General features: G+C 34.8%; 1 protein-coding gene across 1 annotated transcript; it reads left to right on the forward strand.

The window, feature by feature from the left end:
- Window positions 1-2,006: 2,006 nt before the first annotated feature.
- LOC108205059 (uncharacterized) lies at window positions 2,007-13,487 on the forward strand. The gene is made up of 15 exons (XM_017374832.2): window positions 2,007-2,224; window positions 2,289-2,383; window positions 2,738-2,851; window positions 2,930-3,034; window positions 3,125-3,196; window positions 4,733-4,845; window positions 4,997-5,122; window positions 6,133-6,201; window positions 6,333-6,420; window positions 6,588-6,659; window positions 6,747-6,847; window positions 7,171-7,288; window positions 8,896-8,955; window positions 9,058-9,168; window positions 13,202-13,487. Exons 1-15 carry the CDS (start codon window positions 2,101-2,103, stop codon window positions 13,307-13,309), a joined length of 1,476 nt encoding a protein of 491 aa, XP_017230321.1. The 5' UTR covers window positions 2,007-2,100; the 3' UTR covers window positions 13,310-13,487.
- The last annotated feature ends 813 nt before the right edge of the window (window positions 13,488-14,300 follow it).

The raw sequence follows: 14,300 nt of genomic DNA on the forward strand, positions 1-14,300 counted from the left end.
TCTTTTCTCAGTTTTCTCTCCTTCTTGCTTTCTTTTTCTCTAGTCTTCCATGGAGCACCTTTGGGAGAATCCTGAAAAAGATTCGGTGAAGATTAATGTTTTCTGCCTTATGGTTCAACAGCCCTCAGCCATTGGCAACATCAAGAGCATTGGTGCACTTATGAGGGATGAACATGGAGGGAAGGTGTGGGGTGCAATGGGACCTTTCAACAATAGCACTGAAGAACAAGCCATTATGGCAGGAATCCAGTCTGCATGCATATACGCTCAGAAGAATAATCTTCAACTGACCCACATTGAGACATCCCACTATGATGTCTTTGATCTCATTAGGTTACAGGAACATGTTGTTATTCCTGATGACCAGCTGGAGGGGATCAGGCTTTTCAACACAGTTCATGCGAATCACTTTGTTGAAGGCGTCACTGATAGGCACATTTCTTGGGTCCCAGACCATATGAACTCCCCTGCTCGTTGTATGGCGGAGTATGCTCTTGAGAATCTTTCTGACTATGTGGAAACTCCTGGACCGCATGTTGTTGGGAACCTGCAGTTTTATCTCGACCGAGATATGGGTATGGTGATCGCAAACCCGGAGATTGAGCTGCTTCCAAACATGGGCCATGGTGAGGTGATAGATGGTTCGCCTCCACCCTCAAACAAAAGGAAGTGCTGGGAGTGCTACTATGATCTCCCGTGTTATGAGTACCCTCCTTTCTCTGCTTCGGGTCGAGATTTGGTTGCTGCGGATGGCTCTTCCCTCCGAGCTACAAAAACTAGAGCTTATGGAGGCGAGTCTTCAGTAGTCGTTCTTCATGAGCAAAGCTCTAATTATTCACTTGCTCAGTCTGCTAAAGGTAAAGGTAAATCCTATGATGATCTTGCTTTCTTTGTTAATGGTTCTCTTTCAAAACGAGCCATCGACATACTTGACTCGGGAGCTCTGCTGGAATTTTCTGATGTTTTTGGGAGCCATGTGCTGGATCTAGAGGCTCATATAGCCAATGGTCTATTTGCTAAAGATGTGCTGCATCATGCATGCATGGATACTTTGGGCATTATCTCATGCATGTTGAAGAAGCCTGTTGATAAGGGAGCCAATATCCATGAGCTGGAAGACTTGCCATTGATGTCCGTGGAAAAGGTGATGACGGCGATGGACTTTGAAAAGGACCAACTTTCTGGGGATGGACCCTCTGACAAATGAGCTACAGTGCTAAAGCAAAGCTGTTGTCCAGTAGTAGTTTATTATATCCGGTAGTAGTAGTTTAATTTCCTTTTGCTGCTAGTATTTTAGTCCTGCTAGGTCTAACTGTCTATGTCTCCTCTCTCGGGGTTTCTTGCCTTTCCCTGTAGTGCTGTAGGGCTGGCTTATGCCTTTTTGTTTTGGTTCCCTGATCCAAAATTGTAAGAATCTCCGAGACTGCTTGCTAATATATTAAATCCGCTTGCTTATCAAAAAAAAAAAAAAAAAGGAAGAGTGTGAGGGTAGGTGGTGTGGAAAGAAATTTTTTCCAAATAACTTACTCCGATCAGCTGGTTTTATACGTTAATTTTTGACACAAAATTCTTATAAAATATATTTTCAATTTTTTTTCCTGAATAAAATTTGATATTTAATTTTTCAGTTAAAAAAAGCATATATTAAAAATATTATATAATTATATTTTATGTTATAAAAGTCTCCTAATACACCTGATCTGCAGCAGTTATATGTAAGTGATTTAGGTGGTCTTTGTTTACAAGAAGCTGGAGCTGCTTCTGTCTTCTGCTTTTCTTGACCCGTTTGTGTAAAAAAATAGAAGTATTTTTAAGAAGCTGAGAATGCTAGCTTCTCTCTCACAGCTTCTGCTTCTTTTCCAAACACTTTATTAACCTATTTACTTCTCATTTTTGCTCCACTTCTTTATCATAAACAAGAAGTCATTTTTTTTAACTAACCCAAACGACCCCTTGAACTGAATGAATTAAATGAATACATAAGTATATGTTATTATTAGAGGGAGCGAGTGTAACGACAGACGACATACATTGGAGTGATAGTGTGGGTCTGTAGAATAAAGGTCCCTTGACTCGTGAGTTTGGTGATTGTTTGTGAAAATGGAGGAGCAAACGACGACGATGATGAAGAAGAAAGAGGGGACTGAAGTGATTCGCATAGAAAGGGAATCCGTAATTCCGATAATCAAGCCCAGACTCATCATGACTTTGGCTAATCTCATTGGTACCTATCCCGTCCCTCACTTTTCTTATTTACTTGACTTGATATTCATTTTTTCTCTTCTCAGAACAAAGTGGCGACCGCGCTGAGTTCTTGAAGCTTTGCAAAAGAGTCGAGTACACTATTCGAGCTTGGTATCTTCTCCAGTTTGAGGATCTTATGGTCTCTCTCTCTCTCTCCCCCTCTCCCTCTCCCTCTCTCTCTCCCTCTCTCTCTCCCCCTCTCTCTCTCCCTCTCCCTCTCCCTCTCTCCCTCCCCCTCTCCCTCTCTCTCTCTCCCCCTCTCTCTCTCCCTCTCCCTCTCCCCCTCTCTCTCTCCCTCTCCCTCTCCCTCTCTCTCTCTCTCCCTCTCTCCCTCTCCCTCTCTCTCTCTCCCTCTCTCTTTCCCCCCCTCTCTCCCTCTCCCTCTCCCTCTCTCTCTCTCCCTCTCTCTCTCCCCCTCTCCCTCTCCCTCTCCCTCTCTCTCGTGTGGCTTAAATTCCAATTCAGTTGAACTAGAATTCAATTCTGCTTGCAGCAACTCTACTCCCTCTTTGACCCTGTCCACGGCGCTCAGAAATTGGAGCAGCAGCACCTCTCTCCCGAGGAGATTGATGTTCTTGAACAGAATTTCCTCACCTATTTATTTCAGGCACTTCTTTTCTAATCTCTCATTCTATTAATTTTATCACTTTTTCTATTGTATACTCATGCTATTCACACTCTTCAGGTCATGGATAAGAGCAATTTCAAGATTGCCACCGATGATGAGATTGAAGTTGCGCATTCTGGACAGTATCTTCTCAATCTTCCCATATCTGTTGATGAGTCAAAGGTTCGAAAACATCTCATCAACTAAATCTGTTGCTTAGAGGTAATCAAATATCTCATTTATCTCCTGACTTATTTTATGCAATTCATGTAGCTGGATAACAAGCTTTTAAAGAAGTACTTCCAAGAACATCCACATGACAACCTTCCAGATTTTGCTGACAAGGTGACACCTATATCAAAAATAAATTACAGTCTGGTTATTTGTTGAAATGCTTTATTCATGCTTCCGGGGAAATACTGTTGAGTCTTACCAAATTGGCGGGTCATGATATCACCTGTTCCATAAAATGTCTCAAATTCTCTTCTTTTCTGGTTGATTATCCTTGTTCTATAATAACATATAGTGCAGCATTTTTGCTGGTCAGACAATACTCTAATATTTATACATTCATTTTGTTAAATACTCCCTCCGTCCCTCCCAATTCTTATCGTTTGGGTTGGGCACGGATGTTAAGAAATATGTATAAAGTAGTGGAAAAGAGAAAGAAAAGTGGGTGAAGTGGTGGGACCCATTGATTTTTAATGTATAAAAAGAAGATAGTGGAGTAATAGTAGTGTGAAAAGGAAAGTAAAGTGAAGAAGTGGTGGGACCCATTGACTATTTTGGGTAAGTTTTGAAATGTAAAGAATTGGATGGGACACCCCAAAAAGGAAAGTGTAAAGAAATGGAAGGGACGGAGGGAGTAATTTCTTTTTGATGCCCCCCTGTAAATTTGTTAAGTCTATTACATCAATTAAAGATGCAATTTCCAGTGACATTCACTTTGCTTTTTTTTCATTAGTACAAGATACACAGTGCCTTCTCATGCTATATAAACCATTGTTACTGTAATTCGTTTATTCGAGTTATAAGCAATTAAGCATCACTTTTCCAAAATCACATTATTCTTTTGACAAACTTTAAGATAATGAAATTCCTCAACTGAAAGGAAAGATCCTATTTCATTTGATTGTTATTCGATCAACTACTTTAAAATAATAAGGAATATTCATTTCCTCTTTAGTTTTATGCCAGGATCTACTGTGACCTGTCAATGGTTATGCTATTCTGCACTTGCACTGAACTTGATGTAATTGCACAGTTTATCATGCCAGTCGATGCTTTTAGCATTTTATTCATCTAGATGCTTTTAGGACTATACGAAGCAACCTTTTCATTTCTGTTTAATGTCGATTGTTCTTTGAAGATGTGCCCTTTTGTTTCCACACCAGCACGACTTACCTTCAGTAATCTTGTTCGCAACACTTTCATGCTTAACACCTTCACCTCAACTGTCAACTATTGTCTATAGAGCCGTCTTCTTAGTTCTGGCCAAACGTTTTGTGCAAGTCTATGTTATGGCCTAACATTTTGTGCTTATGTTATGTACTCTTCACCTGGCCTAGCCAAAGAAAACATTTTCCTAGAAAGTTCAATAATTACTATAGGATCGTGATATAGCCGATATATGTGATGCACTTTCTTCAACATTTGTTCTTCCCTTTCCTGAGCAGTATTTAAAACCTGGTGTATGTAGGTAGTAGTTTCTCTTTTTTTTTTCTCAATTAGACATTTGCACTTGAACGTATATTAAGTATAGCGTGAACAAAGGTCATCTTTAAAACGATTCGGGGCCTGTGTGATGGATTTATATTTCTGTATACATATTTAATTATTAGTACATATATAAAGGATTGTTGTGGGCCGTGTCTTTTTTAGTACATCATTTTTCGACGTGGCACTGGAATGGATCGGACGACTGACTACTTTTTTATGGAGAAAGTTGACATGATTATTTCACGTATATGGGGATGGATTCTAAGAATAACAAGGTATGTCTGTTCCATTCGTATTATTTAGTGATAGCTTAAGGACGTAATAGTTCTAATGTAGTATTATCTCCCAAGAGGATCTTTTGAGGATGTTACAGTTGTCTTAAATGGCGACTTGGCTACAATTCGTATCCTCTTTATATGTTTACAGGCTTGATAGATTGAAAAGGTCGAGTAAAAAACATAAGAAAGATCCAAAGAAGGTTGAAGAGATTCCGGAAGACTCCGAGCAGGCTGATTACATTGAACGAATTCGTATTGAGAATATGAAACTAAGGTACTTTCCCGTATTGTTATTTATTTCTTACAATTTTAAAATTCTACAGCTTAAACTTTAAGATGTTTGCTTTTTAAAACTAAAAGGGCCTATGATCTCTGTTACTGTTTGTATTTATGTGCCAAAACAAAATAAAAACACCACAAATTTATTGCTAAACAAAAAACTCATGTTATGCAGTTATGCATCACCTGGAAACTATAGTGCAAATTCTAAAAATATTGAATTCATATATAAAAAGTGAATACACAAACTATGCTGGTTTACATCAGAAATAACACCTGCTCATGGAATTTTACTGAAACTTAAAGTTATTCAGGGTAAGATCTCGAAGTTGGATTAGGTTTCTCAAAAGATGAGATGGATGCTTTTGCTGCTAAACAAGTACATTTACCCAAGAAGTAATCAATACATTATATGCTGACCTTTTTCAGTCTTTATCATTTTAGCTTAAAAATTAGTATCCTAGGAATCTTTCTCGCCACCTATTCTTCTGGCTTCTTAAACACTCACGTCTTTTCCTTTCATCATCTACTCTACTTGGTTTTTCCCTTTCTATGATTTTGTGATTTATCTAAACTGCTTCGTGAGAGATTCTGATTTGATGGGTTTAACCGAAATTGAACTATCTTGAACCGGACGGTTTGGTCTAGACACGCAACCAATCTGGTTCCGGTTTCAGGTATAGCTAAACGTGAAAGTTTGTTTGGTTTAGTTCGTCCCTTCAAGCCCAGCTAAACCGACTGGTGACCCCTAGTTTATGCCTCTTACTGTCTTCTATGATTGGCTCTTAAAACTTCGGAAAATAGTTGGGTAGAAATATTATATACAGTATGATTCTAGTACACAACACTCAGTGATGTATAGAAATTGCAGAAGTTAATCATTTCTTTGTCTTATGACGGTCGGTATTATTTAGTTAATTTCACTTGGACATATGCATGTGTAGGTATTCTGAGTTCCGTATGCTTGCTTGCATTTTCAAATTTTCTTTTTCATTTTCATTTCAGTTTACGCAACCTGGCCAGCAAGATTACCATTCAAGAACCTACGTTTGATAGGATAATCGTTGTTTACAGGTACTAGCTTCTTCTATACAATTCATTGAATATTTAGACAAACTAATAATTCACTTTTAGAAATATAGTAGTGGAAGGTGTGCGGTGTGTTGAATGATGGTCATTAAGACTCTATATAATGATTACTGCAGAGGAGCAAGTAAAGGAAATAAACCAGAACGTGGGATCTATGTAAAGCACTTCAAAAACATTCCAATGGCTGATATGGAGATAGTACTTGTCAGTTACACCTCTGCTTTATACTTAGTTTCGCCCTCGGAATGTCTATGAATTTGTGCAATTTTTATCTGTAAAAAAAAATCTTTTTGAAGCAATTTAGATTTAATTATATTTTTTCCATTAGATTAAATTTATAGCTTATAATATGGCTTGCGTACTTTTAACAGCCAGAGAAGAAAAATCCAAGTTTGACTCCAATGGACTGGGTTTCGTTCCTTGTCTCTGCAGTGGTTGGATTGGTTAGTGACTGAAAATGCATTGTCAAGCTAATTTATGGTCCTTCACTGGCTTATTTTAGATAATACCGAAGTGTACTTTATCTGCAGGTAGCTGTTGTTGGTTCACTGGAATCTCCTAAAGATGATTTTTGGGTCATGTTTGCGATTCTATCTGCAGTTATTGGTTACTGCGCTAAAATATACTTAACGTTAAGTGTACCTCTCTATTTGAATTTGATGTTTTAGGATGTGTAACGTATGATTATCATTATGTGTTGCTGGCTCATCTTGTCATTCCTGTCAGATTTAAAATATACATGCCAGAATGATATATGATGTCATGTATAGTCAGGTCAAACAATTCTTGATGTGATCTACATCATGCATTGGGATGGATCCTGAACATGCCTGCTAGTCTACCTTTATCTTTCCACTCTTAAAGTATTATTGCTTGAGAGGACTACATATCTATGTACATCTCATGTCTAGCCCCATATTGTTATTAATTTCGGAAATATCTTTATATATGTAGGTTTCAAGCAAATATGACTGCTTACCAGAGCTTAATCACAAAGTCTATGTATGACAAACAGTTGGATAGCGGAAAGGGCACCCTTCTTCACTTGTGTGATGATGTGGTTCAGCAAGAAGTGAGTTTTATCTAAGACTGACATTTTAGTAATTAAGCCCTTTTGGTGTTTGGGGAGGGTTTGGGGCTGGGCTGTGGGTGAGAAAAAATTTTCAGCGAAGAGAGGAAATAAAGAAGTCAAAAGTTTTGTGTTTGTAATTAGGAGTGTCTGCATGGTGCTGTGAAGAGTTCTCATTATGTTATAAGCCAACTTCTTTTAGTGATTTTTTTTTTTTGTTTTGAAATTTGGCTTTACAAAAATTTATAGGATGACTTTAAATGATAATTTACAATATTTTGATTGATAATTTTTATACCTAATAAGTTGTAAATATAAAAAAATTTATCCAAACACATAAATTATAAGTTACTTCTTACTCTTAAGTAATGCTCACTTATTATAACTACTTTTAAGCCAAGTCGAACGCCCTAGTACCAACTACTAACACTTGAGATCATGGTACTATTCAAGTGATAACAACTTGAGTACAAAACTGAGTTTATCATGCATATAACTCTTGATAATTTAGTTGTTTTTGTCGTGTGTCTACATACTGATAGATGAATTGTATTGCAATACAATATCAACATCACAAGGGATTTCTTTCATTTAAGAAAGTTTATCGGACGTTTAGACATTTAGACATTAAAATTTTAATGTCTAATAAGAAAATACCCATATATGACCTTCAAAACCATACACTATCCCGAAACAATCGAAAAACAACAAATAACATAAGTCGCTGATTACAATAGAATATAAATTTATTTATTTATTTATATATTAAATAATATTTAATATTAAATGTGAAATACATTACAGATATTAATTAATAAAAGAATATATAGACACACACACACACACACACACCACACATTTTAGTATAGTTTTATAATTTCTCCTAACTGCTGATAGTTAGGACCCAAGGTCTTGTCTTCTCTCCTTTTAACATACTTCTATATGAGAACCAAATACATTAGGCAAGCCATTTTGAGGAAAGAACCCAAAACCTGTAGCTCCTATTCATTTTGTTACTCACCAACTAAAGGAAAAATTGAAGCCCTTAGTCTATCAACATTAAGTCACAGTGATTTTTGTTTACTGAACACGTGAAATTTCTTTCAGCTAAACTTGTTACTGTCTGTCTTGGACATCTGCTGGTTTAGAGCCATCTGGAAGATTAAAAATGTCATTTTGACATTAATAGTACTATTTAATTAGCATCCTCAACTTTAAAATTGGTTATCTCATAAGCAAATGGGGCCCAAGGTGTTGCTGAATCTGTTATGTTATAGCTCACGATTATGCCCTCAATAATTATGAATCATTATTTTGTTGAACATATTTTTATAAGAGGCAATTTCAGTAAATACTTTCTTGACTACAGAAGTGATATTGTAATGGTTTATGTCTTCTCGCACCTCCCATATGTTATGTATGAGATAACTTTAACTATTTCCTCAAGAAAAATGTATCCCAAATTGCTGATATGTACAGTCTTTTATGGCCATTCCGTTAGTAAAACTAAAATTTTTGTACTTTGCATTAGCTTAACCATTACTTCAATTATGATTGATTGGCTGATGTCACACTACTGGGAATTTACATGTCACGTATATGATGAATAGGTAAAGGAAGTCATCATTTCATTTTATATATTGATGGAAATGGGTAAAGCTACTTTGGAGGTATAGTTCAGTTTTTAATCTTCAAATTTGCTGATCACTTCACTGGTGACTATATTTTCTAATTTCTATAAAATTCTGGACCCAACGATGATGTCGTACTAGGATCTTGACCTGCGTTGTGAAGAACTAATACAAGAAGAGTTTGGCGAAAGTTGCAATTTTGATGTAGATGATGCAGTCATAAAGCTGGAAAAGTTGGGCATTGTTTCTCGGGTAAGATTACACAACCTGACTGCACATTCTGATGCTCACATTATATCTTTTTGTTTGTTTAATAGTGACAACAAACTTTCAACTTACCACATTAATACATATATTTCAGTTCTTCCTGCAAGTTTGAACTCGAGCTCCTTTTTTTTCCAACTTACCACAGTTTTTTTTTCTTTTCCAACTAATTCAGTCCTTTACCTCTATTGTTACACTCTTGTCATTTTTTTAGTCTCTCGTATTCTACATTTAATTCCTTCATATATTCCCTTCCATCCAACCAAATGGAGAGCAAGTCAGTTTCAAAGTGTCAGTACTCTACTCCTTTCATACATTCAAGAACGGCTATTTTTAAAAGATTCAAAAAAAAAAAAATCAGTTTATGGGGTAGAAAAATGAGTGAATTCTCTTATTTACGTTTCTGAATTGTAAACAGCTGATACAGGAAGCAATTATGATTTGTTAAATTCTGTATTGTTATGTATCTGAAAAGTGCAAAGGATTGAAGAAGATCAGAACTGCGATTTTGAAACACAAATGAACAAAGAAAAAGAAGAAACTTAATGTTGCTATCTTTATATAACGAATATCAGGTTGATGTGGACTTGTGAACAAAAGAATTGATAGATTATTGTGTATCTATTTTATATAATTATTTAAAGAGATATTATTGCAATAAGATATTTTAGTCATATCAAGTAAATTATAATGATTTTTTTTAATGAATATTTGAATATTATAGTATTAGAATTGGACAAGGATTTGTCTCTTTAGTTTATAAGTTTGCTTATTCTCCAAGTTTAGGAAATATGTGTATATGAATATAGTTGTAATCTTTAACATTGGGGTGATGGAAATTTTTATTTTAAAAATTAGTGGATAGATATGAGGATCTATTAGTGACTCCACCCATTAACCACAGAGATATGTTTTATTCTTGTTTCATCCTTTTTATTCTTTTTATTAGGCTTCTTGAGTGTCGACAAAAGAATTAATAAATTAATTTGTACGTATTTTATTTTATTTTCCAAGAAAATTTTATTTGTAACTAGGGTATTTTTATTTAAGTCAGCAAGTAGGTCATTAGGAATGTTCAAGATTATATTAGTAGAAAAAAAGTATACATTAGTTATTTGCTTGTGCTTATAAAGGCCCGAATACTCTTTTAACTAATCGATGTGGGATGTTATAGAATATAAAGAGGATTGTTGGAGTTGACACTCTTAAATCTTAATAATGTAAGCCTCATTGTTTATATTAAATTTAGGAGTAAAATAGGACACTCTCAGAGAATGGACATTCTCTGAGTACTTAAAGCAGCTGTTTGCTTGTAGTTTACTTATTTTCTGATTGGAAACATTGGTCACTCCAGCTCAAGTCTACATTTTCTGTTTTTATATTGAATATTTTCATATCTTGTAAAACGAATTTTCTATGTACAGACTAAATATATGAAAACAACAATTAGTTAAATCAATATCAAAAAATTGTTTGATATTATCATATGAAATCTTCTCTCAATAATAAACTAAACTATAAAGACTATCTTACATAATTAATACTCCCCTTTTTTTTGGTCTGAATTTTTTGCATTTCAAAACCTTCCGAAAATAGTAAACTTTTATAATATAAAAACTAGTCTTAGCCACTATTTTCATCCTCCATTACCAATCTATTAATTATATACTAATGGGTCTCACAATACCCACTTTTCTTAGTCTTTCACGCTACTTTATGCATTTTCTTAACCTCCGTGTCCAACCATAATGTCATTGGGTGGGACGAAGGGATAGTAGTTACAATTTTGGACATTAAATTATTAACGACATTTCTGAAAATGTATGGGATATATGGTCAAAGAACTTATCCAAAAATTTACATACATTTCTAAGCTCCCGATATTTTTCAAAAATAAACAACCACATATTCATATTTTTATAACCTTAAATTTTTAGTAAAGTTATTATAGCATTATTATCTTAAGGTTATTTTTTAAAAAACTGTATATTTTTAATTATTATTAAATTTAAAAAGCCCTGATAAAATATTTGTACTGGGCCCATATTTTGTCAGGACCGGCCTGATTGTATAAGGCCTAACATATGAAATTGTAAATGGATGTGCTAATTCGTATGAATAGAAATACCCTGGTGTTGAGTGTCCACCATGGGTATTTAATGCAAAATGAAGAGTCTGGGTAAATAGTGGTTTAGGTAAAGAAATTTGATGATGTTTTGTTTGGTCATCAGCAGTCCCACATAAAACCAAAAAAAAAAATACGAAAGGAACAAACAAAGAAAAATAGTTATATACACACTATTATTTAATACACCTCAAAATGAAAATACAACCAACCACAGGACATTCATTACAATATAGTAGATATTTTTATAATGTGCATGTATTATAGATCAGTGTTGTTAAAAGCGCGCATATGCGCGCGCATAAGCGAGAAGCGCATCGAAGCGCAGCTGATGCGCATCGCTTTGTATATGCGATGCGAGTTCAATGATGCGAGCGCATTTATGCGCTTCTTGGGATTAAGCGAGATGCGAAAAGCGCAAAAAAAGCGCGCTTTTCTGTAACAATTCACTAGGAGGTTGACTGACTTGATTGGGCCATTGACTAAGCTCTTTAAATAGACACGGGTCATAAAAAAAACCCTAAAAACACTACCTAGCAGCCGAGAAACAAACATAACTGGGCAAATCTACTTATTTTTTCCTCTGGACTCTCTCTTATAATTATCTCTCTTTTAATTATACTTTTTTTCTTGTTCTGAACTCTCTCTCTTAATTACATACGATAAACATACATATACCTCATCTTCTTATACTTGTATATGCATACATATATGATATATATATATGTACATATAGATATGTAGCAGATACATAAGCTATATACATATATATACATAGGATACATATATATACATGCATATACATAGGGTATATATATCATTGAGAATGACGAACAAGAAATTGAATATGTTGAAGATCCAAATCAACATAGTGAAGAAGATGATTTTGTGAATATTGATGAAGACGAAGAAGATGATTAGTGATTTAGCGGATAACTTCGCATTTCTTTGCCACTCTGCCTTTAAACTATTCTAGGCTTTGAATTTCTAGGTATTCTGGTTGCATTATCATTTTTGATGACTGACTTTTGCTTATTAATGTTTTATTATCTATAAGTATATAATGTTATACAATATATATTGTCTAAATATGTATATTTTACATGTTTTCGATGAATCCGCGCTTTGCGCATTGCGCGTTGCGCTTATGCCCCGTAAGACCTTTGCGCTTCGGTGCGCATATCGCGTTTAATAACACTGCTATAGATCAGAACAAAGGTAGATTAGGGATATAACGCGTGATGTTAATTGAAAGTAAATATATCATTGAAAGAAGAAAGATGAACGTAATTTTAAGAAATGAGACATCGTATACAGGCATAAAGTATTAAAAGTAACCGGCATATTTCACGAGATGTAAGCTAGTCCATATAAACACTGTGTAATTGCTATGTACTTGAGTTGACGTATACTTGAGTTACTAAATACTGATAATTTCTTGTGGACATTAGTTGAGGTAAATATATAATTTTTGTACTAGGAAATTCTTAGAGGTGAATTTTTCTCTTTAGTTCACCAGATCTTTCGATGACTATATTCATAAAGTTGGGACCACTTTTGGAGCAGATTCCCAAGTACTCTGTCCATCCCTTATTTTAAAGTAGAAGTTTTAATGAAATAGAAAGAAAAGTATGCATTTTCGCTGCAATAGTTCACAGTGTGCTTATAGCCCAAGTGGTATGGACTTATTATCCTCTATCATCCGGTTCATTTCTCGTTGACACCGAGATTTATTAAGAACGGATACTTCTTTGTAAGCATATAGCTTGACTGCTCAAAATATTAAAAAGATGAAGAAGTTCCGACCCAACATAGGCTCACAGTTAACTAACCAAATTATGTCCCAACATATGAAGAATATATCACTCCTCTAACCAGGTGTTTCCTTGTATTCAGGATACCATTGGAAGATTTTATTGTGTAAGTCTCAAGCGTGCTAATGAGATAATTGGCACCACTACGGAAGAGCTCGTCCTCAAAGCAAAACTGGGTTCTGGTAATTAAGTTTACAACAAAGACTGCCCTTTTCCTGCATTTATTATTTAAGATAAATGTGTTATATTTCTGATTTGTTATTTGAGCCATTTTGTGCATGTATAATACTACTTCCACTGAATGATAATTTACATTTTTTTTGTATTTATTCATTAATTTAATCTTCTTGTGCTGGATTGCTGATTTAGTCCGCAGGAATGTGCAAATATCCAAATATCTATGATTCCAGTCCATCTAGAATTTGACATTTAATCAGTTGCCGCTTCAAGTAAGGGAATAAAATGTTTGTCTGGGGTAATGATATGAGGAATTTTATTAAGGCATCTTAAAAGTTTGCTCGGTACTAACCTATATATATATATATATATATATATATATATATATATATTCATATACATACATAATATATACATAATATATAGAGTTAAGTTCTATGGAGACCTTAAATCTTTGGAGTATTGGAGACCATATCATCTACCATTCATTTTTTATAACATCCAATGGTCAGTAATTAACTTCCGTGACAGTTACATGTATTAGCATTTAGTGGGCATTTATCTCTTGAACCCCAGTTTGTCCATAGATTGAGTTGTCCTGCAATCTCAAGTATTTTGTGTTTCTTTTCTATATTTCGCTAGATCACAGGGCATTTATCTCTTGAACCCCAGTTTGTCCATAGATTGAGTTGTCCTGCAATCTCAAGTATTTTGTGTTTCTTTTCTATATTTCGCTAGATCACAGGACATCAGGATAAAAAATGCAAAACGATTAGGAGTATGTCTGCTGCATATTTGTTTACACAATACACTTGGATTAATAACTAATCAAAGATGCTCTGCTAAGTATATATTGCAGGACAATGGAACATTTCTTACAGTACTAGATCTATAGAGACAAATACAGAAAACAACAGACTATATATGGAAAATAAAGTGTTTTGTACAATCCTTTCTATCCCCATCGTTATAGGATGACAATATCTAAGAAACTAGTATGTTCT

The sequence above is a fragment of the Daucus carota genome, chromosome 1 (genome assembly GCF_001625215.2).
Source record: "Daucus carota subsp. sativus chromosome 1, DH1 v3.0, whole genome shotgun sequence".
NCBI lineage: Eukaryota > Viridiplantae > Streptophyta > Magnoliopsida > Apiales > Apiaceae > Daucus > Daucus carota.